The sequence below is a fragment of the Phoca vitulina genome, unplaced genomic scaffold (genome assembly GCF_004348235.1).
Source record: "Phoca vitulina isolate PV1807 unplaced genomic scaffold, GSC_HSeal_1.0 scaffold29, whole genome shotgun sequence".
In the NCBI taxonomy this organism is placed as follows: domain Eukaryota; kingdom Metazoa; phylum Chordata; class Mammalia; order Carnivora; family Phocidae; genus Phoca; species Phoca vitulina.
In genome coordinates this window covers 12917418-12943986 of record NW_022589732.1, presented here as the reverse complement: position 1 = coordinate 12943986, position 26569 = coordinate 12917418, and the positions used below count along the sequence as shown (strand labels likewise).

Here is a 26569-nt window from a genome sequence, read left to right as displayed (position 1 = left end):
TGCGTGGAAGGACATACTTTGTGGTCTTTAAAGCACAGAGCCGATTTTGCTACTATTACAGTTAATACTTCAGTATTTTATATCATATTCATAAGTCTGTCTTTCACAGTTTTAATAAATGGTCTGTTGAAATGCCAATTTTGTTCGTTGTTCATATCTTTTGCACCTTTCCTTAGTTGCTGTTTTGAACCAAGCCCTGTCAGTTCTACGACCTAGAGGTTTAATCTCTGCTTACATTGAAATTGTGTAATCCCTAAATGATTTTGTTTCTTTGCAGACAGTGGGCTATGCTTTGTGCCGTCCCCCCTTTCATTTATACATAAAGGCATAGCCCAGATCAGAGAAGGCCAAATTAATGCCAAAACATGGACATTTGGTATCCACCCATATAATGTATAGATAAGCATTTTACTTTAATTTTCTGTTTTCATACATATAGGATTATATATATTGTAGTAGACTCGCCTTTGGTTTTTCACTGTAGTCAATCTCTAATGCTGCCACAGTCGTCGTCTTTTTTTTTGAAGAGTTTATTTATTTATTTGACAGACAGAGATAGCGAGAGCAGGAACACAAGCAGGGGGAGTGGGAGGGGTAGAAGCAGGGCTCCCGCCAAGCAGGGAGCCTGATGCGGGGCTCGATCCCAGGACTCTGGGATCATGACCTGAGCTGAAGGCAGACGCTTAACGACTGAGCCACCCAGGCGTCCTGCCACAGTCTTCTTTTAAATTGAGGTAAAATTGACATGACAGAAAGTTCCATTTATTGCTCTTAACTTTTTATTGTTGCTTGAATTTCTATGTGATGTAGTGTTCATACTTTTTTGTGTGTAGTTAATATATACACAACATAAAGTTTACCATTTTGACAATTTTTTCTTTATGTGAACTCTACACCTAATGTGAGGCTCAAACTCATGACCTCCAGATCAAGAGTGACATGCTCTACTGACTGAGCCAGCCTGGGACCTCCCATTTGGACCATTTTAAAGTGTTGAATTGAGTGGCATTTAGTACATTTACAGTGTTGTGTAATCATCACCACTATCTAGTTTCAGAACATTTTTATCCTCCCAAAAGGGAGGATACCTCATACCTATTAAGCAGTCACTTCCCAGTCCCATTCCTCCGTACCTCCAGTCCTTGCCTACCACTAATCTGCTTTCTGTCTCTCTGCATTTGCCTGTTCTGGCTACTTTCTTAAATGGAAGCATATAGTGGCATTTTCTATCTGGTGTCTTCCACTGAATGTGATGTTTTCAAGATTCATTGATATTTTTGCATGTATCTGTACTTCATTCTCTTTTTGGGGGGGGCTGAATACTATTCCATTGTATGGAGATGGGACGTTTTGTTTATCCATTTATCCGTTGGACACCTGCGTTGTTTCCACCTTTTCGTATTGCGACTAGAGCTGCTCTGAACCTTCGTATACGAGTTTTTTTTTGGACGCTTGGGTTTTGTTTTTTAAAAAAATTTCTTCAGGATTTTTCTTGTATTTCATATTATTATTATTATTATTATTTTTAAAGATTGTATTTGTTTATTTGACAGAGAGACAGACACAGCGAGAGAGGAACACAAGCAGGGGGAGTGGGAGAGGGAGAAGCAGGCTCCCCGCCGAGCAGGGAGCCTGATGCGGGGCTCAATCCCAGGACCCTGGGATCATGACCTGAGCCGAAGGCAGACGCTTAATGACTGAGCCACCCAGGCGCCCTATTTCATATTATTTTTTAAAATCTATTCTTTTTTTTTTCTTTGAAGTAAACTCTACCCCTAATGTGGGGCTCAAACTCATGACCCCCAAATCAAGAGTGTGATCTGACTGACTGAGCCACCAGGCGCCCCTTGAATACCTGCTTTTACTTCTTTTTTTTTTTTTTTATTTGACAGAGAGAGATAGCGAGAGCAGCAACACAAGCAGGGGGAGTGGGAGAGGGAGAAGCAGGCTTCCTGCTGAGCAGGGAGCCCGATGTGGGACTTGATCCCAGGACCTTGGGATCATGACCGGAGCCGAAGGCAGACGCTTAAAGACTGAGCCACCCAGGTGCCCTGCTTTTACTTATTTTGGATTTCTATCTAGGAGTGGAATTGCAGATGGTAGTTCTCGTTGTAACTTTTTACATATGGTAGTTCTCTTTGTAACTTTTTAAGGAACAGCCATACTTTTCCATAGCTGCTGCACCATTTTACATTCCCACCTGCAAGGTATGAGGGTTTGCTATGAAGCTATATAGCTTTTTTTAACTCATTTTTCTACTTCATGAGGTGGTCTTTCTTTTTTTTTTTAAGATTGATTGATTATTTATTTGACAGAGAGGGAGGGAGAGAGAGTGTACACGCACAAACAGGGGGAGCAGCAGAGGGAGAGGAAGAGAGAATCTTAAGCAGGCTCCATGCCCAGCACGAGCCCGACAAGCGGGGCTCGATCTCACAATCCTGAGATCTGAGCGTAAATCTAGGGTTGGACGATTAACTGACTAAGCCACCCAGGCACCCCAAGGATATTCTGTTTTTAAACCTCATTCTGCTTAGATTGAATTCATTAGTAATTTTCTTACCCTTGGTACTGTCCCTTGTTCAGACATTATGTACTCATTCAGGACTGTTCGAGCTCTGCAGAAATGATAGTATTAAGGCCATTTACCTTACAAACACTGGATGGTTGTGTTAAACATCCCTCCCCCCCCCCTTTTTTTTTTGCTTGCAGTAATCACTGGCCAGCATCGAAGTGGTGTAATTTCAGCTCGAACTCGGATTGATGTTCTTTTGCTCACTTTTAGAAGAAAGCAACCCTTCACTCACTTCCTTGCCTTTTTCCTCAATGAAGCTGAGGTTCAGGAGCGATTCCTGAAGTTCCAGGAGGAAGTACTGGAGAAGTGCTCCATGGTAAGCAACAAACAAAACAAAACAAAGAGTTAAAAAGTAAAGAAAAAGTACAAAAATGGTGGTTCATAATTCAAACAGTAGCAAGATATACATTTCTTCTCCCACCAAAAAAGGTAACCATTTCTGATGCTTTCTTATGATTCTGAACTGAAAAAAGAAGTATAGACATATTGGCACATAAGCCTCTATATATTGCTGAAATATTCTTTAAAAATTTTAAGACATAAAAGTATTATTCTAATATACATACTGTTCTGCACCTTGTGGGTGGCAATGTTAATGAAAATCCATTATCTGTAGATCTTCTGCCCTGGATGGTAATGGCTTATTTGGGATTAGTAACTAGAAGAAATTTGCACATAGAATTGTCATTCTTATGTAACAGTGAAATGCTTGTGACCAGGATTACAGCAGATAATCTAGATTAGAAAACAAGTTTTTTTTTGTTTGTTTTTTAAAGATTTATTTATTTGAGAGAGAGAGAGAGAGCATGAGCATGGGGGGGGGCAGAGGGAGAGGGAGAAGCAGACTCTGTTGAGCAGGGAGCCCGATGTGGGGCTCGATCCCAGGAGCCTGAGATCATATCCTAAGCTGAAGTCAGATGCCTAACCAACTGAGCCACCCAGGAACCCCTTAGAAAACAAGTTTGAAAACTCCTTTTGGATATAATTTTGGGCGATTTAAAGAAACATTGATTTAAAAAAATTTATGAACATAATATATGGTTTTTTGTTTTTTTCTTCTTTTAATATATGTGTTTTATAGAAAGTTTAGAAAATAAAGAAAAGATGAATAAAAAGTCACCCATAATCTCACCACTGAGAGATAATATTGTGGCACATGCACAGATATTTAAAAAAATAGAATTTGGCTTATATATGCTTTTATATCCTGCTTTCTTTGAAATTTTGCATTATTCCATGATCATTGTTTTGTCATTGAACAAAAATCTTTCCTTTTGCTTTGGAGACAGGAAGGAAGTTATAGCAGTCATGACTAAAATAACATAATCTTATTTCAATTAACAGTTCAGATAACTTGATTTTTAATGACTGCTTAGTATTCTATTATATGGATATATAAGGATGTGGTTTGAAGTGGTAGGGTTTGGAGCCAATAGCCAAGAAAGTACTCTTTTTTTTTTTTTAAGATTTTATTTATTGATTTGAGAGAGAGAGAGAGAGAGAATGAGAGACAGAGAGCATGAGAGGGAGGAGGGTCAGAGGGAGAAGCAGACTCCCTGCTGAGCAGGGAGCTCGATGCGGGACTTGATCCCGGGACTCCAGGATCATGATCTGAGCTGAAGGCAGTCGCTTAACCAGCTGAGCCACCCAGGAGCCCCCCAAGAAAGTATTCTTGAGACATCTTGGGTGCAAAAGGGTGGTTTTATTACAGCATGGGGACAGGACCCATGGGCAGAAAGAGCTGTACCGGGGTCATGAGGAGTGGCTGATTATATACTTTCAAGTTGGGAGGGGGTTAGGGATAGCGTAAGTCTCTTAAGGAATTTTGGGAGCAAGGTTTCCAGGACCTCAAGGGCTAGCTGTTATTAGGAAAAGGCCATTTATTACTGTCTAGTAAAACCCTAGTCATGAGACCCTTCAGAAGTATGGGTTGTATGCTTGGGGGATGATTGCTAACATATATCTTGGAGGATAGAGATAAAGGAAGTTTCTAAAGGAATTTTATGTGTTAAAGTAGACTTACAGGATTCTGGGGGGTTGGGATAATGTTAAGCTAAGATTGCCTTTTGCCCTTAGCAAAGTATCAAATCAAGGTAGCTGAGTTCCTAAAGGAATGTCACTCTGCCTGTTTGAAGGATTTATCAATGGGCTGTAAGTAGTAAGGAAATTTAATTTTTCTTTTGTCTTTGTTTCCCACGTCATAGGATAATAATTTATTTTATCTTTTTAAATTATTTGTTTTTCATTATTATAAATAATGATGTTATGACTCTTCTTCTGCATACATTTTTCTGTACTAGTCTAATTAGTTTCTTAGTAAATTCCTGAAAATGGAAAAAGAGTATGTGTGTGTGAGTTGAGGGTTTTGACATATATTCCAAATTACCTTCAGGAAATGTAATAACACTTAACATGTCAAACTGTAGTTTTCTTTTGGTTCCTTTTCCCACCCTTGCCATTATTGGTGTTATTATTCTTTTAAGGTTTTGTGTTTTTGTAATCCAGTTGACAAAAAATATTAGCTCATTGCTTGATTGTTCATTTATTTGATTATTGGTGAGATAAGACTTTTTCATATATTTAATTCTTGTTTCTTCATGTCTTGGTGCATTTTTCTCTGAAAGTGTTCATTTTTTTATTTGTAAGAGCTTCATGTATATTAAGAGGATCAGTATTACTTCATAATTTACATTTAACTTTTTAGTTTCTTTGGAATGTATTTTGATATATAACAAGAGGTAAGGTTGTAACTTTTTTTAGCCCCTATTTAGTTAACCAGTTATCTGCAGAAGAATTAAAGAATCTTTTATTTTACCTTAAAAATTATCATGCACTAAAATGGACTTTTTGGGGATGTGTTTAGATTTTTCTTTTAATGTTTTATTTTTAAGTGATCTCTACACCCAGTGTGGGGCTCGAACTCATAACCTTGAGATCAAGAGTTGCATGGTATACCAACTGAGCCAGCCAGGTGCCACATGGGATGTGTATAGATTTTTGTAACCAACTACTACAGTCAGGATATAGAACAGTTTGACTACCCCACAAAACTCCCTCATGCTACCCTTTACAGTAACCTCTTCCCTACCCCAAACCCTGGCAATCACTGATCTCTTTTGGTCACTACAGTTTGGTCTTTCTGAGGATGTCCTATAAATGGAATCATGTAGTATGTAATCTTTTGAAACTGGCTTCTTTCATTCAGCATCATGCCTTTGAGATTCAGCCAAGCTGTTGTGTATATCAGTAGTGTGTTCCTTTTGGTTGCTGAGTAGTATCACTGTTTGGATGCACCTCAGTTTGCTTGGGCATCCACCCAGTGGAGAACATTTGGGTTCTTTCCAGTTTGGGGCAATTATGAATGAAATTGCTGTAAACATTTATGTATAGGTTTTTATGTGAACATAGTTTTCCCTTCTTTAAAGTAAATACCCAGGGGGTGCCTGGGTGGCTCAGCTAGTTAAGTGTCTGCCTTCGGCTCAGGTCATGATCCCAGGGTCCTGGGATCGAGCCCCGCATCGGGCTCCCTGCTCGGTGGTGAGCCTGCTTCTCCCTCTCCCTCTGCCTGCAGCTCTTCATTTTTATGCATATGGATGTCCGTCCATGCTGTGTTTTCCCAATCATGTAATGAAGAGAGGAATAAAAGCATATGGAATGAAATAGAACAGTGGTTAATATCTTTGGTTCTTGAAACAGATGAACCTGGGTGTGATTGTGGGTTCCTCAATCTGTGTAGACTTGGGCAAGTGAACCTCTCTAGATCTTTTTTTCTTTTTTTTTTTTAAGTATGGTGGAGCCTAACATGGGGCTTGAACTCACAACCCTGAGATCAAGACCTGAGCTGAGATCAAGAGTCGGACACTTAACCAGCTGAGCCACCCAGGTGCCCCTCAAGCTGGGTCTTATATGTTAGAATATAGTGAAATATAGATACACAGATATAGAAGTATTAGAATCCAAGTACTTGTGTGGAACCAGGAATGAGAATTGATAAAACTGATTATTTAAGAAGGAGACTACAGCATGGCCTAAGGTATAGAGAAGTTGAATCATTGTGTTATACACCTGAGACTAATGTAACATTGTGTCAACTCTACTCAAAACAACTTTTTTAAAAGGAGGCTACAAAGGTGAGTAGGTTCAGACTGGAAAATATGGGTAGACAGCATAGAATTATATAACCTATTTTTAAGTGATTAACTTGGCATTTATGTGCTTGAACAAAGACACATAATAAGTCAAATACTATATATGTATATATATATGTAATTACTATATATATAAAATTAGGAAGCCATCAGAATATTTTTTTTTCTCTTAGCATTACATAGCAAGATGATTGCGTTCTCAGTGGAGGGTAGGGTAGGAGAAGATCAGGAACAGTGAAGTTTCAATGTGGGCTGGTAAATTTGGGGCTGGGGTGCTGGTAAGTTTTGAAATTATTTTACCTTGTAAATACCAACTTATTGAAGCTCCGTGGTTATATATTTTTTGAAATGTTACAAATATTTGGTATGTGACAAGCAGTTTGTATTAAGTTAGCCTTTTTTTCTGTGTGTGTGTGTGTGTGTATGTGTGTGTACACTTTCTCACTTTTCTTTAGCTCCTAACTTGAGCTGACAGGGAACAAATATTGGAGAATGATTACTGTAACTCAACTGGAATGAGATTGGCCACTATGAATGTCATGCTGGCCTTAATCAGTCCAGAGTACTTCCTTCCTGTTTTCAGGGTGATTCCATAGTGACATTGCTTTCCCACGTTCTGATAACAGCAGGGGAATAAGCACAGCATAAAAGAGTAAGTAAGTAGTAAGAGACCATTAAAGCTTTTAGGCATTTTCCAGTAGTACTCTGCATTTATTACCCCTACTTAGGTGAGTTCCCGTCTAGTACTTTTTTGTTTTTTTTAAAGATTGTATTTTTAAATAATCTCTGCACCCAACATGGGGCTTGAATTTACAACCCCAGGTCAGGAGTTGCATGCTCTACGACTGAGCCAGGCAGGTGCCGCACCCCTCCCCTGCTTCTAGTAGCTTTGAAGAGCATATACCTTTTCATTGAGATAAGAGTTGTTTCATGGAAGACTGTGGCATTCAGTCTTGTTTTGGTTCCTCTGATGCTCATTTGATATCTCTGATCATTTCTTCATCTCTAAAATAAGAATGGGCTCAACATTCTCCTGTTTATAAGAAAAAGATGATACCTGTTGCTATAGAGTTGGCTCATAAATTTTGAGTTTACATGTGTATTTGTTATATACATTTATTAAAATAAAGTTTGTCGGGACGTCTGGGTGACTCAGTTGGTTAAGCGACTGCCTTCAGCTCAGGTCATGACCCTGGAGTCCCAGGATCGAGTCCCACATCGGGCTCCTTCCTCGGTGGGGAGTCTGCTTCTCCCTCTGACCCTCCCCCATCTCATGTGCTCTCTCTCTCTCAAATAAATAAAAATCTTCAAAAAATAAAATAGGGGCGCCTGGGTGGCTCAGTTGTTAAGCGTCTGCCTTCAGCTCAGGTCATGATCCCAGGGTCCTGGGATCGAGCCCCACATCGGGCTCCCTGCTCGGCAGAGGGCCTGCTTCTCCCTCTCCCACTCCCCCGGCTTGTGGTCTCTCTCTCGCTGTGTCTCTCTCTGTCAAATGAATAAATAAAATCTTTAAAAAAAAAATAAATAAATAAAAATAAAAAATAAAATTTTGTCATACACGGTGTTTTGTAACAATTTTTTGATTTAATAACATGTTTCAGGTAAATACATACAAATCTAATTACTGTTTTGAAGATTTTATTTATTTGAGAGGGAGTAAGCACAAGCAGGGGGAGGAGGAGGGCAGAGGGGCAGAGTGGGGGGAAAGAATTTCAAGCAGATTCTGCGCTGAGCGCAGATCGCAACTCAGGGTTCCATCCCACAACCTTTAGATAGCAACCCCAGCTGAAACAAGAATTGGTTCCACAACTGACTGAGCCACCCAGGTGCCCTAATTACTATTTTATTTTATTTTATTTTTTTAAGGATTTTATTTATTTATTTGACAGAGAGAGACACAGTGAGAGAGGGAACACGAGCAGGGGAAGTGGGAGAGGGAGAAGCAGGCTTCCCACTGAGCAGGAAGCCTGATGTGGGGCTTGATCCCAGGACCCTGGGACCATGACCTGAGCCGAAGGCAGCTGCTTAATGACTGAGCCACCCAGGCGCCTCATACCCTAACATTTTTAAAAAAGATTTATTATTTATTTTTAGAGAGAGAGGGAAAGAATGCACGAGTGGGAGGGGCAGAGGGAGAGGGTGAGAGAATCTCAAGCAGATTCTGCACTGAGGGCAAGCTGGACACAAAAGTTGATCTCACAACCCTGAGATCACCACCTGAGCCAAATCCAAGAGTTGGATGCTCAACCAACTGCACCCCCCAGGTGCCCCAGTACCCTAGCTTATTTAATCAGTCCTCTATTAATGGGCCATTAAAGGAAATTACTTCTATTAATAATGCTGTAATGAACATTTTTTTGTGTGCATCTTTATGTCCTTGGCTGATCATTTCTTTGGGATACATTTTGGGGTAATTTCTTAGAAGTAGAATATGTGGGTTAAAGGAATGTAAACTTTAAATTTTTTATTCTATTTTAAAAATCAACTTTTTTGAGCTATAACTTACATACAATATAATGCCCCAGTTTTGATGAATTTTGATAAACATTATATAGCATTATAACAGCCATTAAAAACAAGATGCAGAACATTTCCATCACCCCAAAATGTTCCCTTGTACTTCTCTGCAGTCCCATAATAGTTTTGAGAGTCATTCTTGTTGGTGTGTGTGTGTTACAGTAGTTGATTTCTTTTTATTGCTGAGTAGTATTCCTCTGCATGTGTGTACCAAAATTGGTTCATCCATTCAACTGTTGATCATTTGGGTGGTTTCTAGTCTTTGGCTGTAATAAACAAAGCTATTATAATCATTTGTGTAGAAACCTTTTTGTTAAGTATTTGTTTTTATTCCTCTTGGGCAAATACTTAGGGGTATAATTGAGAGTATGAGAAATTGTGCCTCTTCCACCACAAATAATGTGTGGGAGTTCAGGTTGCTCCCCACTCTTGCCAGCATTTGGTGGTATCTGTCTTTTGATTTCGGCCACTCTGGTGGGCATGTTTTGGACCTGTGGTTTTTTTTTTTTTTTTTTTAATCAAGTAAAGTTAACATACAGTGTTATATTAGTTTCAGGTGTACAGTATAGTAATTCAACAATTCTGTATGTTACTCAGTGCCATCACAATCAGTGTACTCTTAATCCTGTTCACCTGTTTTCACCTATCCTCCCACCACCTCCCCTCTGGTAACCATCTGTTTGTTCTCTATAGGTTAAAGTCTGTTTTTTGGTTTATCTCTTTTTTTTTTTTTCTTTTGTTCCCTAAATTCCACATAAGAGTGAAACCATATGGTATTTGTATTTCTCTGACTGGCTATTTCACTTAGCATTATATACTCTCTAGATCCACCCATGTTGTTGCAAATGGCGAGATTTCATTTTTTTTTTTAGGGCTGAGTAATATTCCATTGTATATACATACCATATCTTTTTTTTTTTAAAGATTTTATTTAGTTATTTGACAGACAGAGACAGTGAGAGAGGGAACACAAGCAGGTGGAGTGGGAGAGGGAGAAGCAGGCTCCCTGCGGAGCAGGGAGCCCGATGCGGGGCTCGATCCCAGGACCCCGGGATCATGACCCAAGCTGAAGGCAGATGCTTAACGACTGAGCCACCCAGGCACCCCCATACCACATCTTCTTTATCCATTTATCTATTGATGGACACTGGGGCTGCTTCCGTATTTCGGCTTTTGTAAATAATACTGCAATAAACATAGGGGTGCATGTATCTTTTCAAATTAGTGTTTCTGTATTCTTTGGGTAAATTCCCAGTACTGGAATTACTAGATCATATGGTAGTTCTGTTTTATTTTTTGAGGAACCTTCATACTGTTTTCCACAGTGGCTGCACCAGTTTGCATTCCCACCAGCCATGCACAAGGGTTCCTCTTTCTCCACATCCTTCCTAACACTTGTTGTTTTTTGTGTTTTTGAGTTTAGCCAGTCCAACAAGTGTGAGGTGATACCTCATTGTGGTTTTGATTTGCATTTCCTTGATGATGAGTGCTGTTGAGCATCTTTTCATGTATCTGTTGGCTAACTGTAGGTCTTCTTTGGAGAAATGTCTGTTCATGTTTTCTGCTCATTTTTAATGGGATTATTTGTTTTTTTGGTGTTGAGTTGTATAAGTTCTTTATATAATTTTGAAAAAATATTTATTTGTGGGGAAGGGAGGAGAAGAGGAGGGAGAGGGAGAGGGAAACAGAGAATCTCAGGCGGGCTCCCCATTGAGTGTGGAGCCTGACATGAGGCTTCATCCCATGACCCTGAGACCATGACCTGAGCCGAAATCAAGAGTCGAACACTTAACAGATGGAGCCACCCAGGTGCCCCTCTTTATATAATTTTGGATACTAACCCTTTATCAGATCCGTCATTTGCAAATATCTTCTCCCATTTCGTAGCTTGTCTTTCTGTGATTTCAGTATACATTTTCCTGATGCCTGATGTTGCCGAGTATCTTTTCATTTGCTTTACTGGCCATTTTTATATCTGCCTTTGTGAAGTGTCTTCAAACTTTTGCCCATTTTTGTTGTTGTTGTTGGTGCTTTAGCTTTTCTCTCTCTTTTTTTTTTAATTGCGGTAAGGTGTACATAACATAAAATTTACGATTTTACACCTCCCTTTTTTTTTTTTAAAGATTTTATTTATTTGAGAGAGAGAGAGAGCACGAGAGGGAGCATGAGCTGGAGGAGAGGCAGACCCCCGGCTGAGTAGAGAGCCTGATGCGGGGCTTGCTCCCAGGACCCTGAGATCATGACCTGAGCCGAAGGCAGACGCTTAACGGACTGAGCCACCCAGGCGCCCCCATTTTAACCCTTTTTAAGTGTATATACTTTTGTCTATTTTTAAGTGTTTCTTGTTTTCTTATTGTTGAGTTGTAAGAGTTCTTACATTTGTAGATGCATGTCCTTTATCAGATACATGTTTTACATATTTTTTTTCTCAGTCTTTGGTTTATATTTTCATTTTCTCAGTGTTTTTTGAAGAGCAGAAATTTTTAATTTGATGGAGTCCAGTTTTTTTATGGTCTATACTTTTTGTATTGCCTCTGAAAAATATCTGCCTTTTTGGGATGCCTCGGTGGCTCAGTTGGTTAAGCATCTGCCTTTGACTTGGGTCATGATCCCAGGGTCCTGGGATCAAGTCCCGCATCAGGCTCCTTGCTCAACAGGGAACCTTCTTCTCCCTCTTCCTGCCACTCCCCCTGCTTGTGCACATTTGCTTTCTCTCTCTGACAAATAAATAAATAAAATCTTTAAAAAAAATCTCTGCCAGGGCACCTCGGTATCTCAGTCACTTAAGCGTCTGACCTTCAGCTTAGGTCATGATCCCGGGGTACTGAGATCGAGCCCTACATTGGGCTCCTTGCTCAGTGGGGAGCCTGGTTCTCCTCTGTTCCCCACCTGTGTGCTCTCTGTCACTGTCTCTCTCTCTGTCAAATAAATAAAATCTTAAAAAAAAAAATCCCTGTGTTTGCTATGATGTCAAAGTTTTCTTCTATAAACAAAAAAGTATAAAACTATGTTTTATGTTTTAGCTTTTATGTTTAGGTCAGTAGTTCATATTAAGTTAATTTTTGTGTGTAGTGTGAGGTAAGGGTTGAGGTTCATTTTTTTTTCCCATGTAGATGTCTAGTTTAAGTACCATTTATTTTTTTATTTTTTATTTTTTTAATTTTTAAAGATTTTATTTATTTTTTGACAGAGAGAGACACAGCAAGAGAGGGAACACAAGCAGGGGGAGTGGGAGAGGGAGAAGCAGGCCTCCCGCGGAGCAGGGAGCCCGATGCGGGGCTCGATCCCAGGACCCTGGGATCATGACCTGAGCCGAAGGCAGATGCTTAACGACTGAGCCACCCAGCCGCCCCTTAAGTACCATTTATTGAAAAGACTATCCTTTCCCTGTAGAATGGCCTTGATACCTTCATTGAAAATCATGTGTATCTTTGCACCAATACTATACAGTCTTGATTACTATAGCTTTGTAACAAGTCTTCTAATTAGTGTAACTTTGTCAGTTTTGTTCTTTTTTAAGATTGTTTTTTCTAGTCACAATCTTTGGATTTCCATATAAATTTTATTATTCATTTATTTATTTTTTTTAATCTTAATTTTAGTTTTTTGAGTTATTTCTACCCCCAACATGGGGCTCAAACTCAAAAGCCTGAGATCAAGAGTCAGTTGCTCTACCAACTGAGTCAGCCAGGCACCCTCAATTTCCATATAAATTTTATCTTATTTATTTATCTTTTAAAAGATTTATTTATTTATTAGAGAGAGCATGCTTGCACATGCAGGGGGAGAGGCAGAGGGAGAGGGAGAGAGATTCTTAAGCCAACTTCACCCTGAGCACAGAGCCTGACACTGGGCTTGATCTCAGGACCCTGAGATCATGACCTGAGCTGAAACAAAGAATGGGATTCTGAACTGACTGTGCCACTCATGCGCCCCTCCATATAAATTTTAGAATCCTCTTGTTAATTGCTACAAAAATGCCTGTTGGGATTTTGATTGGAATTGTGTTGAATCTATAGATCAATTAGGGGAGAATAAATATTTTAACAGTATTGAGTCTTCTAGTCCATAAGCATGGTATATATTTATTGTTTAGGTCTTCTTTAATTTCTCTTAGTAATGTTTTATAGTTTTCATTGTACAGGTTGCACATATATCTTGTTAAATTTTATTTCTAATTTTTGTTTTTTGATGCTATCATAAGTGAAACTGCTTTTTAATTTTATTTTCTAATTTTATGCTACTTGTATTAAAATTGTCCTAAGTTTTTCATGTTTTGTGATGCTATTGTAAATGGTATCTTTTTTTGGTAATATCTTATAATTTCGGTTTCACTTGTGTATTGTTACTGCATAAAAATACAATTGATTTTTTATAAGTTAAACCATGTATCCTGTGATCTTGCTAAATTCACTTATTAGTTCTAGTAATTGTATATTAGTTTGTTAGGGCTACTATTACATAGTACCACAGACTGGATAGCTTAAACAATAAAAATTTATTTTCCCACAGTGGAAGCTAGAAGTCTGAGATGAAGGTATTAGAAGGGCTGGTTTCTTCTAAGGCTTCTCTACTTAGTTTGTAGATGGCTCTCTTCTTCTGGTGTCTTCTCATAGTCTTCATGGTGTGTGTGTATGTGTCCTACTCTCCTCTTTTTATAAGGACACTCATCATATTGGATTAGGGCCCACCTGTAAGACCTCATTTTACCTTACTTAACCTCTTTAAAGGCTCTATGTACAAATGTAGTCACATTCTGAGTTACTGGGAGTCAGGACTTGAACATATGAATTTTAGGGAGACATAGTTCAGCCCATAACAAAGTATTTTGTTGTGTCCTTAGAATTTTCTTTTTTAAAATTAATTAATTAGTTAATTAATTAATTTGAGAGAGACGAGAGAGAGAGGTGGGAGGAGAAGCAGACTCCCTGCTGAGCAGAGAGCCCGACATGGGGCTCGATCCCAGGATCCTGAGATCATGACCTGAGCCGAAGGCAGATGCTTGACCAACTGAGCCACCCAGGCACCCCTCCTTAGAATTTTCTATGTAAATAATCATATCATCTATGAATAAAGATAATTTTACTTCTTCCATTTTAATCTGTGTGCCAATTATTTCTTTTTCTTGACTTATTACTTGGTCAGGACCTCCAGTATTATGCTGAATAGAAAAGGTGAGAGGGGACATTCTTTCCTTGTTCTTGATCATGGGGGGAAGTATTCAGTCTTTTATTATTAAGTTTAATATAAGCTGTGGTTTTTCACAGATGCCTTTTATGTGGTTGAGGAAGTTCCATTCTGTTCTTAGTTTGCTGAGAATTAAAAAAAAAAATCATGCCTGGATATTAAACTTTGTCAATTGCTTTTTCAATATTATGAGATTTATAATTTTTCATAGTGTAAATATGCTTACATTAATTGGTTTTTTAATGTTAAACCAATCTTGCTCCTTAGATTACCTTAATTGGTCTTTTTTTTTTTTTTAAGATTTTATTTTTAAGTAATCTCTACCCAGTGTGGGGCTGAAACTTACAACCCTGAGATCATGAGTTGCATGCTCTACCAACTGAGCCAGCCAGGTGCTCCACCTTATTTGGTTTTGATGTATTATCATTTTTATGTATTGCTGGATTTGATTTACTAGAACTTTGTTAAGGAGTTTTATATCTGTGTTCATGAGAAGTGTTTTATTTATTTATTTTTTTGTGATGTCTTCATCTGGTTTTGATGTCAGTGTAAATTGTGTGATTCAAAACCAGATGACTAAAATGAGTTGGGAAGCATTCCTTCTTTATTTTCTGAGTTTGTATAGGTTTGTGTAGGTATTATTTCTTCCTTAGGTGTTTAATAGAATTCACCAATGAAGCCACTTAGATCTGGAGTTTTCTGAGATGGTTTTGTTTGTTTGTTTGTTTGTTTAAAGATTTTATTTATTTGAGAGAGAGAGAGCATGAGCAGAGGGGAGAGGCAGAGGGAAAGGGAGAAGCAGCTCCCAGCTGAGCAGGGAGCCCCACGTCGGGCTCAATCCCAGGACCCTGGGATCATGACCTGAGCCAAAGGCAGATGCTTAATGGACTGAGCCAACCAGGCACTCCTCTGAGATGGTTTTAAATTATGAATTCAGTTTCTTTGGTCTGATTAGGACTATTCAGGTCACCTACATCTTCTTGAGTGTGCTTTGTCAGTTTGTGTCTTTCAAGGATTTGTCCATTTCATCTTGTTTTTGAATTTTACTGGAATAAAGATGCCCATAATATTTTATTATCCCTTTGATGTCTATAATCTCTGAGGTAATATTCCCTCTTTAAAGCTAATATTAGGAATTTATGTCATCTCTCTTTTGTTTCTGATCTGTCTGGCTAGAGGTCTGTCAACTGTATTGGTCCTTGAAAAAAAAATAGCTTTTGGTTCTACTGATTTTTCTCTATTGTTTATCCATTTTCTATTTCATTGGTTTCTAATTTTATCTTTTTTTTTAAAGATTTTATTTATCTATTTATTTGACAGAGAAAGCGAGAGAGAGAGAGCATGCACAAGCAGGGGGAGCAGCAGGCAGAGGGAGAGGGAGAAGCAGGCTCCCCGCTGAGCAAGGAGCCCGATGCGGGGCTTGATCCCAGAACCCTGGGATCATGACCTGAGCTGAAGGCAGCCGCTTAACCAACTGAGCCACCCAGGTGCCCCAAGATTTTATTTATTTATTTGACAGAGAGAGAGCGAGAGAGGGAACACAAGCAGTGGGAGTGGGAGAGGGAGAAGCAGGCTTCCCGCTGAGCAGGGAGCCCGATGTAGGGCTCGATCCAGGACCCTGGGACCATGACCTGAACCGAAGGCAGACGCCCAACAACTGAGCCACCCAGGCACCCCCCTAATTTTATCTTTTTTATCACATTTCTTATGCATAGCTCTGGGTTTAATTTGCTCTTTTTTTGGTTTCTTAATGTAGAAACTTAAATTGTTAATAGAAGACTTTTTTCTTTTCTAGTATAAGCACTTAAAGATGTTAATTTCTGGGGTGCCTGGGTGGCTCAGTCGTTAAGCGTCTGCCTTCAGCTCAGGTCATGATCCCAGGGTCCTGGGATCGAGCCCCGCATCGGGCTCCCTGCTTGGCGGGAAGCCTGCTTCTCCCTCTCCCACTCCCCCTGCTTGTGTTCCTCTCTCGCTGTCTCTCTCTCTCAAAAAAGTAAATAAAATCTTAGAAAAAAAAAGATATTTCCCTCTACACATTACTCTAGCTGCATCTCCTCAAATTTGATACGTGTACTTTCATTTTCATTTAGTTCAAAGTTTTTTCTAATTTCCCTTGTGGTTTTTTTTTTTTTTTTTAGTATTTTAGTTAAAATTTTTATTTTGAGATAATTATAAATTCACATAAATTGTAAGCCTTACTTGATCCCTGTGTTACTTAAAAGTATGTTGTTTACTTTTCTACATTTGGGGATTTTCCAGATACCTTTTTGTTACTGATTTCTAATTTAATTCTCTTGATGAGATAACATACTCTGATTCTGTTCTTTTAAATGCATTTATATCTGTTTTCTGTTCCAGAATATAGTCTATCTTGGTAAATGTTATGTGTACATTTGAAAAGATGTGTATTCTGATGTTTTGGGGTTGATTGTTTTATAAACATTATTTATATCATATAGTTGTTAGTGATCTATATGTATTCTGTATCCTTACTCATCTTCTATCCTGTTAATTACTGAATGAGGACTGTTGAAATCTCCAACTATGATTATGGATTCATCTATTTCTCCTTTCATTTCTGTTAATTTTTTTCATATCTTCCTGATGTGTTGATCCCGTTATAATTATGAAATATCCCTTTATATCCCTGACAGTATTCCCTGTTCTGAGATTTACTTTTTCTGATGTCAGTATAGCCATTCCAGCTTTCCTTTGATTAGTATTTACATTGTATATCTATTTCCATCCTTTTACTTTTAGTATATTTGTATTTTTTTTTTTTAAGATTTTATTTATTTATTTGACAGAGAGAGAGAGCAGGAGAGCACAAGCATGGGGAGAGGGAGAAGCAGGCCCCCTGCCGAACAGGGAGCCTGTCGTGGGGCTTGATCCCAGGACCCTGACCTGAGCCAAAGGCAGTCGCTTAACCGACTGAGCCACCCAAGCACCCCGCATATTTTATTTTTATATTAAAAATAGTTTTTTAAAAAGACTTATTTATTAGAGAGCATGAGTGGGGAGGAGAGGGAGCAGCAGGCTCCCCATGAGCAGGGAGCCTTACTCGGGGCTCGATCCCAAGACCCTGGGATTATGACCTGAGCCAAAGGCAGACGCTTAACTACTGAGCCACCCAGGTGTCCCTTAAAAATAGTTTTTTTATTTTTTTTTTTAAATATTATTTATTTATTTATTTATTTATTTATTAGAGAGTGAGCGGGAGAGAAACAGCATGAGAGGGGAGAGGGTCAGAGGGAGAAGCAGGCTCCCCGCTGAGCCGGGAGCCCGATGTGGGACTCGATCTCAGGACCCTGGGATCATGACCTGAGCTGAAGGCAGTTGCTTAACCAACTGAGCCACCCAGGCGCCCTAAAAATAGTTTTTTTTAAAGGCAGCATATGGTTGGATATTGTTTTTGTGTTTTAAATCTCTGCCTTTTAACTAGAATGATTAAACCATTTACTTTTTTTTTTTTAAAGAGTTTATTTATTTATTTGACACAGAGAGACACAGCGAGAGAGGGAACACAAGCAGGGGGAGTGGGAGAGGGAGAAGCAGGCTTCCCGCCAAGCAGGGAGCCCAATGCAGGGCTCGATCCCAGGACCCTGAGATCATGACCTGAGCCAAAGGCAGACACTTAACGAATAAGCCACCTAGGCGCCCCTGGACTGTTTACTTTTAATGTAATTATAGATATGGGTGGGTTTAAATCTACCATTTTGCAATTTTTTTTGTTCCACCTTTTCATTGGTCATTTTTTTTCCTACCATTTTTGGATTGAGGGTGTTGAAAATTTTTATTTATATATATGTATTTCTTTAAATAGCTACTTTTTTTCTTTTAAAGTTTATTTATCTTTTAGTAATCTACACTCAGTGTGGGGCTCAGACACATGACCCTAAGATCAAGAATTGCAGGCTCTTCTGACTGAGCCATCCAGGAGCCCCACGTGTTTAAAAATGTTAATTTTATTGACACTGTTGGCTTATTAGCTACACCTGTTTATTTTTTAAGTAAATGCTGTAAGGTTTATAATATATGTCCTTAATTCATCATCTTCAAATAATATCGTAGTACTTTATGTATAATGAAGAACCTTACTATATATCATCTATTTTTTCCCTTCTGTCCTTTGTCTCATTGTCATTAATTTTGCTTCTCTAAGTAAACAACTTCCTGCAAGATTTCTTATAATTCAGGTCTTTTAGAAACACTTTCTCTCAGCTCTTATTTGTCTGAAAAAATACTTAGTTCATCTTCTTTTTTGAAAGGTTATTTTTACTCGTTATAGGATTCTAAGTTGATAGTTTTTTTCTCTCAGCGTCATAAAGACATTATTCCATAGTCTTTTGGCTTAAATAGATTCTGATAAGGAATCTGTTGTAATTCTTTGTTTTTCTGTGTGTAAGATGTTTGGCTGCTTTTTTTTTTTTTAAGTTGGAAATAATTTAAAATTTACAAAAATTATAAAAAGAAATTGTATAAGAAATACCTATATGCTCTAATGCTATGTGATCTATCCCTTATAACATTTCCAGTCCAAGTTCCAGGGTAGAGTCAGGAATTGCGTTTAATTTTTATGTTTAACTTCTTTTTTTTTTTTAAAGATTTTATTTATTTATTTATTTGAGAGGGAGAGAGAGAGAAACAGCATGAGAGGGGATAGGGTCAGAGGGAGAAGCAGACTCCCCGCTGAGCCGGGAGCCCGATGTGGGACTCGATCCCAGGACTCTGGGATCATGACCTGAGCCGAAGGCAGTCGCTTAACCAACTGAGCCACCCAGGCGCCCTATGTTTAACTTCTTTTAGCTGAACTTTTCATAGCCTTTCTGACTTTTATGTTTTTTTTTTTTTTTTTGGCAGAGAGGGAGAGAACACAAGCAGGGGAAGCAGAGGTAGAGGGAGAAGCAGGCTCCCTGCTCAGCAGGGAGCCCAGTGCAGGGCTCGATCCCAGGACTCTGGGATCATGACCTGAGCTGAAGGCAGACACTTAACTGTCTGAGCCACCTGGGTGCCCTCCCATGACTTTTATGTTACTGACATACTTGAAGAATACAGTCCCTTCCAACGTTCTTTTAAAAACAGAGCATTCTTTTTTGCATTTGTCTTATATTTCTTTGTGGTTAGCTTGATGTTATACTTTCTCAATCAGAGTATTGCATAGATGATATTGTGTCCTTATGAGAATATCACATCTGGGGCATAAAATGTTCATCTGTTTTTCCTAAGTGTTGTTACATTCAGTCAAGGTGTTGCCTGATTTCTCCTAAGTATAATAATTATTTTATATTTCTCTTGCAACTAATAAACATTCTGCAGGGAGATATTCTAAGATCATGCAGATATCCTGCTCGTCATCAGCATTTCCCTCAGACGTAGCAGCCATTGATGATTCTTACTTGATCCAGTCTTTACCATGATGGTTGCAAAATGGTCATTTTCCGACTCTAGCACTTGCTCTACATTTGGTATTCAGCTTTCCACATTCTCATGTAAGCAGGAGACCTTACTTCTCCCTTTCCTTTTTTGGGGACCACAGAGAGAAAGGGGGGGGAAGGGCAGAGGGATTGGGAGAGAAGAGAATCCTAAGCAGGCTCCAACTTGGGGCTTGATCTCGCAACCCTGAGATCATGACCTGAGCCGAAGTCAAGAGTTGGATGCTTAACTGACTGAGCCACCCAGGTACCCCTTTCCCTTTACTTTTATTTATTATTGGTATGGTTTAATGAATTTAAATTTTTTCCAAGTGCTTATAATTTACTATTGTGCTCAATTATTTTGCTGCTTAAATTATCTCACTTTTGGTTAAGGGTCCTGTCAAACCTTTTCTGGGGAGGTGTCTTCCTTGTCCTGTGTGTGCACCAAGCCCTATATATGGCTGTTTTGAGGGCCTTAATTTCTCTACGAATTCACTCTGGCTTCCTTTTGGAGCCTTAGCTGTTCTGTTGTATTTCTCTGCCCATAGTCTCTTGCCCCCACATACATATAAGTCTGCTTTCCCCTGCAGCTCTCTTGCTTCATGGGCAAGAACTCACCTTACTTACGGTGGCCTCCAACCTGATATCCAGACTATGCCACTGTTCCCAGCAGCGCTCCAAGTCAGGCAAGACAGAAACCAGTTCCTTCAGCAGCCTCCTAATAAGCCAGAACACTGTAAGCTACTTTCACTCTTCCTCCAGCCCTCCTGAAGAAGTGGAAATTGAGTGGCTTCCTCCTGACCTGTTGTGCTGCTTTGGGGAAGGGGCAGGCAACAGATGGAGAGAAAACTTGAAAACCATTTTGAGCAGCTTCTCTTGGTTAAGGTTAGGCATTTGCTTGGTTGTTAACAGCTTCTTAACTAGTTTCTAGAGTTCTCCCAAAGCTACTTTGGTCTGAATGTTGTTGTTTATTTGGTATTTCTATGGGGGAATGAGGGCCTTGATTTTATTAGTCAGCCATTTTGCTGATGTTGCTCCAGGTTTGGATAATTTTCAGGCATTATTGTTTATTTTTCTCTTCTCCTGAAATCTAATTACACATATATTAGACCCGTTGATAACTGGTGCACAGGGTGCTAAAGTTCTGTTCATTTTGCTTCCATACTTTTTTTTTTCTGTCTGCTTTAGTTTGGATAGTTTCTGTAGTTATGTCTTTAAGTTCACGGATTCTTTTTTTTTAAGTTGCTAATCTGTTGTTAATCCCATTCAGTGGAATTTTCATTTTTGCTCCTATTTTTTAATCTCTCAAAGTTCTATTTATTTCTTTTTTTACATCAGCCTTTTGTCTCCTTAGTGTCTCCATGTTTTCCTTAAAATGTTGAGCAAATTTATAATAGCTCTTTTAAGCTAAGTGTCTGCTAATTTCACTAGTGTGATAGCATTCTAGATCTATTTCTGTAGTTTGATTTTTTACCTACTTATGGGTCACATTTTTCTGTGTCTTGCATGTATGGTAATTTTTCATTGGATGCTGAACATTTTGAATTTACTTCATTGAGAGCAAATTTTTTTTCTCCTTAGAGAGTTTTAAAATTTGTTCTGGAAGACAGTTATTTGTGGATCAGCATAATCATTCCAAAGCTTGTTTTTAAGCCCCTTAAGGACAGATGTAGAGTATTTTTTTCTGTAGGTAAAATTTAGCTTCACTACTAAGGTGTATCCTTTCTGGTATCTCTGTTCATTGCTCTGTATTCAAGAATGGTCTCTCCACTCTGGCTGGTGAGAACTTGAGCGTTTACCTCCTGTTTGAGCTTTGAGTATTGTTTGGCTAACAGTGTCTGTTAGTTGTTCTTATCTGGTTTGTGTATTTCACCTTCTACATGTGTAGATTGTTGTTCAGCCAAAATCTCAAAGAGACCTTATGCAGATTTCTTGAGCCCTTCCCCCCCTTTTTTTACTTAGCTTCCTCCTCTTTAGTGCTTGACCCTGCAGATTTTATTTGCCTTGGCGTTCATTCCTGAATTCCACTTTTTGTCACCTAAACTCTCTGGGATCACTGGGCTCTGGGTTCCCTACTCTGTGCCACCATCTGGAAATTGTCTCCATTCAGAAAGCCAGGATGGGGCTCGGTTTGCTTTTTCCTCCTAACTTAAGGATCACTGTTCAGGACCATCTGTTTATCTAATGTCTGGAAACATTTGTTTTATATATCTTATCTAGTTTTCTAGTTATTGATAGCAGGAGGACAACTGCTATAGGAGCTAATTTTCCATGGGCAAAAGGAGATATTCTCATATATTTTTAAATTGAGCTATAATTTATATAACATAAAATTCCCATTTTTAAAGTGTATAGTGATAATTTAGTATATTCACTACATTGTACAACCATTGCTCCTATCTAATTCTAGAATATTTCCACTGCCCCCAAAAGTAAACCCCATACCCACTAAGCTGTCATTCCCCATTGCCCCCTTTCCTCAACCCCTGACAACCACTCATTTACTTTCACAATGGGTTTGCCTGTTTTGAATATTTCATGTAAATGGAATCATATTATATGTAGTCTTTTGTCCTTGACATCTTTCACTTACATTGTTTTCAAGGTTTATCCAGGGTTTATCATGTAACACTACTTCACTTCTTTCTATGGCTGAATAATATTCCATTGTATGGATATACCACATTTTGTTTACACATTCATCACTTGATGAACATTTGGGTTGTTTCCACTTTTGGGCCGTTATGAACAATGCTTCTTATAATTTGTAATATTGTAAATAAGGCTAGGTTTACCACTATTTTTATTCACTTATTCAACATTGAGAGATATGTAAAATAGCAAGTAATTGTTGAGCTCTTGCATTGTGCTAGACAGTGGGCTGACTGCTTCTTGTGTTTATTTTGTTTAATCTTCAGTCCATCCCTATGTGGTAAGTATTAATATTCCAATTTCCTGATGAAGAAATGGAAATTTAGGGAGGGTAACTTGCCCAAGGTACTATAGTTAGTGGGTGCGACTGTGCTAGGTAGAGTGGATGATACAACTTTGTGTATGACCTAGTAACTGCTCTAATTCATACAATCTAATATAACAAATATATGAAGTTAGTCGTGGTAGTCACTGGGAAATTATTTGAACGGAAAAGAATCCTGTTGAAATTGAAGATTTGGGGGTATGCCTGGCTGGTTCAGTTGTTGGTGGAATGTGCAACTCTTGATCTCAGGATCATGAGTTCAAGTCCCATGTTGGGCATAGAGATTACTTAAAAAATGTATATATTAAAAAAAAAAAGAAATTGAAGATATTTTGATGGTTGCTTGTCTGTTAACCAATTTCACCTGTCTTTCAGCAAGTGGTTTTTTTTTTAAGGTTTTATTTATTTTATTTTTTAAATAATTTATTTATTTGATAAAGAGAGAGCATAAGCAGTGGGAGCGTCAGGCAGAGGGAGAGGGAGAAGCAGGCTCTCCGCTGAGCAGGGAGCCCGATACGGGGCTCGATCCCAGGACCCTGGGATCATGACCTGAGCCAAAGGCAGATGCTTAACGACTGAGCCACCCAGGTGCCCCTAAGATTTTATTTTTAAGTAATCTCTGCACTCAACATGGGACTCAAACCTACAACCCTGAGATGAAGAGTTGCATGCTCTATTGACTAAGCCAGCCAGGCACCCCCAGCAGGTGTTTCATTGGGACCTGCCTTTACTAAAATTGGGTAGTAATTTGCACAGTATTTGAAGATTTAAAAAAAGAACAGCAAAGCCTTCCCTGTTGTGCTTGGGTTTTTCAACTCCAAATCTTATCTTATTTCCTAATTGTTAAAAAGAAGATATCATATGGATCAGATACCATCTAAGAAGGACTTTTGTTCATTAGGGATGTCCATCTTTAGTCCTGAGTCAAGACTGAAGGAAGTGAGACTCTTCATCTTCTTAAAACTAATATTATTAAATTGTTAAATATTAAATAATATTATTTTTAAAGATTTTATTTTATTTTTTAAGTAGGCTCCATGCCCAACGTGGGGATCGAACTCATGACCCTGAGATTAAGAATTACATGCTCCATCATTTGAGCCAGCCAGATGCCCCTCTCTCCCCCACATAAATAATATTATTTTTAAAAGATGTATAGCCTATGTCAAACATATCAAGCTCTTTAGGGACCTCTGGGATGAAAGGTACTATTGAAATATGAATTTGTTAGTTTACATTTGTACCCTACCCTATTATATTAGTTTTCTGTTGCTGCATTGTAAATTACCTCGATCTTGATAACTTAAAACAATATCCATTTATCATCTCACAGTACTAGTAGTTCTGTAGATTAGAAGACTTGGTGGGCTCAGTTGGGTTCCTTGCTTAGGGTCTCACAGACTGAGATGAAAGTGTTGGCCAAAATGGTCTTTTATCTGTAGGCCCTGGGGAAGAGTCTGCTTCTAAGTTCATTCAGATTATTGGCAGAATTCAGTTCCTTGTGGCTGTAGGCCTGAAGTCCCCATTTCCTTGACATGTATCCCCTCTAGCTTCTATTAAATTCCTTTTGTGCTTCAAGTCTCTGACTTCTGCCATCAGCCAGAGAAAACTGCTTTTTTAAAGAGCTCATATGTATAGATCAGGCTCATTTGTGATAATCTCCCTATCTTAAGGGCAACTGTGCCATGTAACATAGTATAATTATAGCAGTGATGTCTCATTACATTCACAGGTTCTACCCCCTGTTACAATTTGTAATATTGTAAAGGTGAAGAGATTATATGAGGGTGAGGATCATTGAAGGTTATTTTTAGAATTCTGCCTACCACAGATATTTAGAAGATTTTATTTGTTTATTTGAGAGAGAGAGAGCAGGGGGCTGGGGGCAGAGAGAGAGGGGAGAGAGAACCCAAGCAGATTCCATGCTGAGCATGGAGCCCAACGCAGGGCTCCATCCCACCACCCGAGATCACAACCTGAGCCAAAACCAAGAGTTGGATGCTTAACTGACTGTGCCACTGAAGTGCCCCTTAATTTTCATTTTTTTTAAAAGATTTATTTATTAGAGAGTGCCCACACACATGCAGACGGGGGAGGGGCATAGGGAGAGGGAGAAGGAGAATCCCAAGCAATCTCCCTGCTGAGGGTAGAGCCTGACCCAGGGCTCCATCTCACAACCCTGAGATGATCTGAGCCCAAATCAAGAGTCAGATGCTTAGGGGCTCAGTCGGTTAAGTGTCTGCCTTTGCCTTAGGTCATGATCCCAGGGCTCTGGGATCGAACCCCGCATTGGGCTCTCTGCTCAGTGGGGAGTCTGCTTCTCTCTCTCTCTCTCTCTCTGCCCCTTCCCTAGCTCGTGCTCTCTCTCTCTCATGGGCTTTCTCTGTCTCTCAAATAAATAAATAAAATCTTAAAAAAAAAAAAAAGTGGGACACTTAACTGAGCCACACACGCACCCCCCTTAATTTTCATTTTCATTTATTTATTTTTAAAGATTTTATTTATTTGAGAGAGTGTGTGTGTGAGAGAGAGAGAGAGAGCGAGCACGAATGGGGTGAGGGGCAGAGGGAGAAGCAGACTCTCTGCTGAGCGGGGAGCCTGATGACGCAGGGCTCGATCCCGGGACTCTAGGATCATGACCTAAGCTGAAGGCAAACGCTTAACCGTCTAACCACCCAGGCGCCCCTAATTTTCATTTTTAAACATTGTTGTGAAGGTCACATTTTTGATACAGCAGATGACCTTCCTACCCCCAGGTCACATCCTATCTTTCTCTCACCCGTCCTTGAACTTTTCTTTTATTCCTTTAAAATAGTTGGCCTCTTTTCTCTCTTTATTTGGTAGCATGCTTGTCCTTGACCTCACCCTTGACTCTCCAAGGAAATTGTGAATTTACCTTTTAGAAGAGCGTTTTCTGAAATCACCTTCCTTTGTGCTGATCAGTTTTATCAGAAATGTTATTTCACTCCAGACATTATCACTATCATCCCTGTGCTTCAGCTCTCTAAGCCTGAGTATTTAATGTAGGATTTAGCTGCTCACAGACATTGGCAAGGTATTTTTCATCTTTGTGATCTGCAGATAGACTAACTGCACCTTATTTTTTCACTTTCCTCTCTTACATTAAGATCCAAAGATGTCTCACTGCCTGTGAGTTCAAGAAGTATATTAAAACCCTGTATATCTCTTAGTCATTCTATAGCTGGTAATGCTGCTATAATTCCATTTTATCTCACAGCAGGGTCCAGTAGAAAGCACATCAGTAATGAAAAACAGTAATTCAAAACTGTGTTTGGAGCATTCTGAGGGCTTATAGCAACAGGGGATTGCTCAGGCTGCCTGGAGAACCTGAATAGGTTATAGCTCCAGAAACTACATAATTCTGCTCACATTGTAGTGGGCAGAAATGACTAATGGATCTGGGTTTCCGCTACCCCCCAGTTGGGATTATTTTTCCATTTAGTATTATTCACTGAAGAAGAAAATTTATATGTAAAACCTTTGGTGTATAATTTAGGATATATAAGGGGAGTTGTGGGATTCGTAATTATGTTATGAACTATTTTAGGATGGAGATGGAATAGTTGTCTTTGGTTGTAAGAAAAGTCGTAAATTCCTGAGTCCTGCTGTTGGTTAGGAAAGTAAGAAATGTTTACAAGATTCATATATTGCACCATTTGGATGGAGACCATTGTTATTAACAAATGTTTATGTTTTATTCATTCATTCACTATTTATTAAATGTCTGCCATTT

The 26569-nt window shown here is 38.9% G+C and overlaps 1 protein-coding gene across 4 annotated transcripts in view; it reads left to right on the top strand.

Annotated features, from left to right (window-relative positions):
* Positions 1-26569, top strand: part of ASCC1 (activating signal cointegrator 1 complex subunit 1) — a 116049-nt gene that overhangs the window by 12179 nt on the left and 77301 nt on the right. For all 4 annotated transcript variants that reach the window (XM_032424013.1, XM_032424010.1, XM_032424012.1 and 1 more), the window contains exon 5: positions 2710-2888. In XM_032424013.1, coding sequence (XP_032279904.1) covers positions 2710-2888 — 179 coding nt within the window. The remainder of the gene's footprint in view (positions 1-2709; positions 2889-26569) is intronic.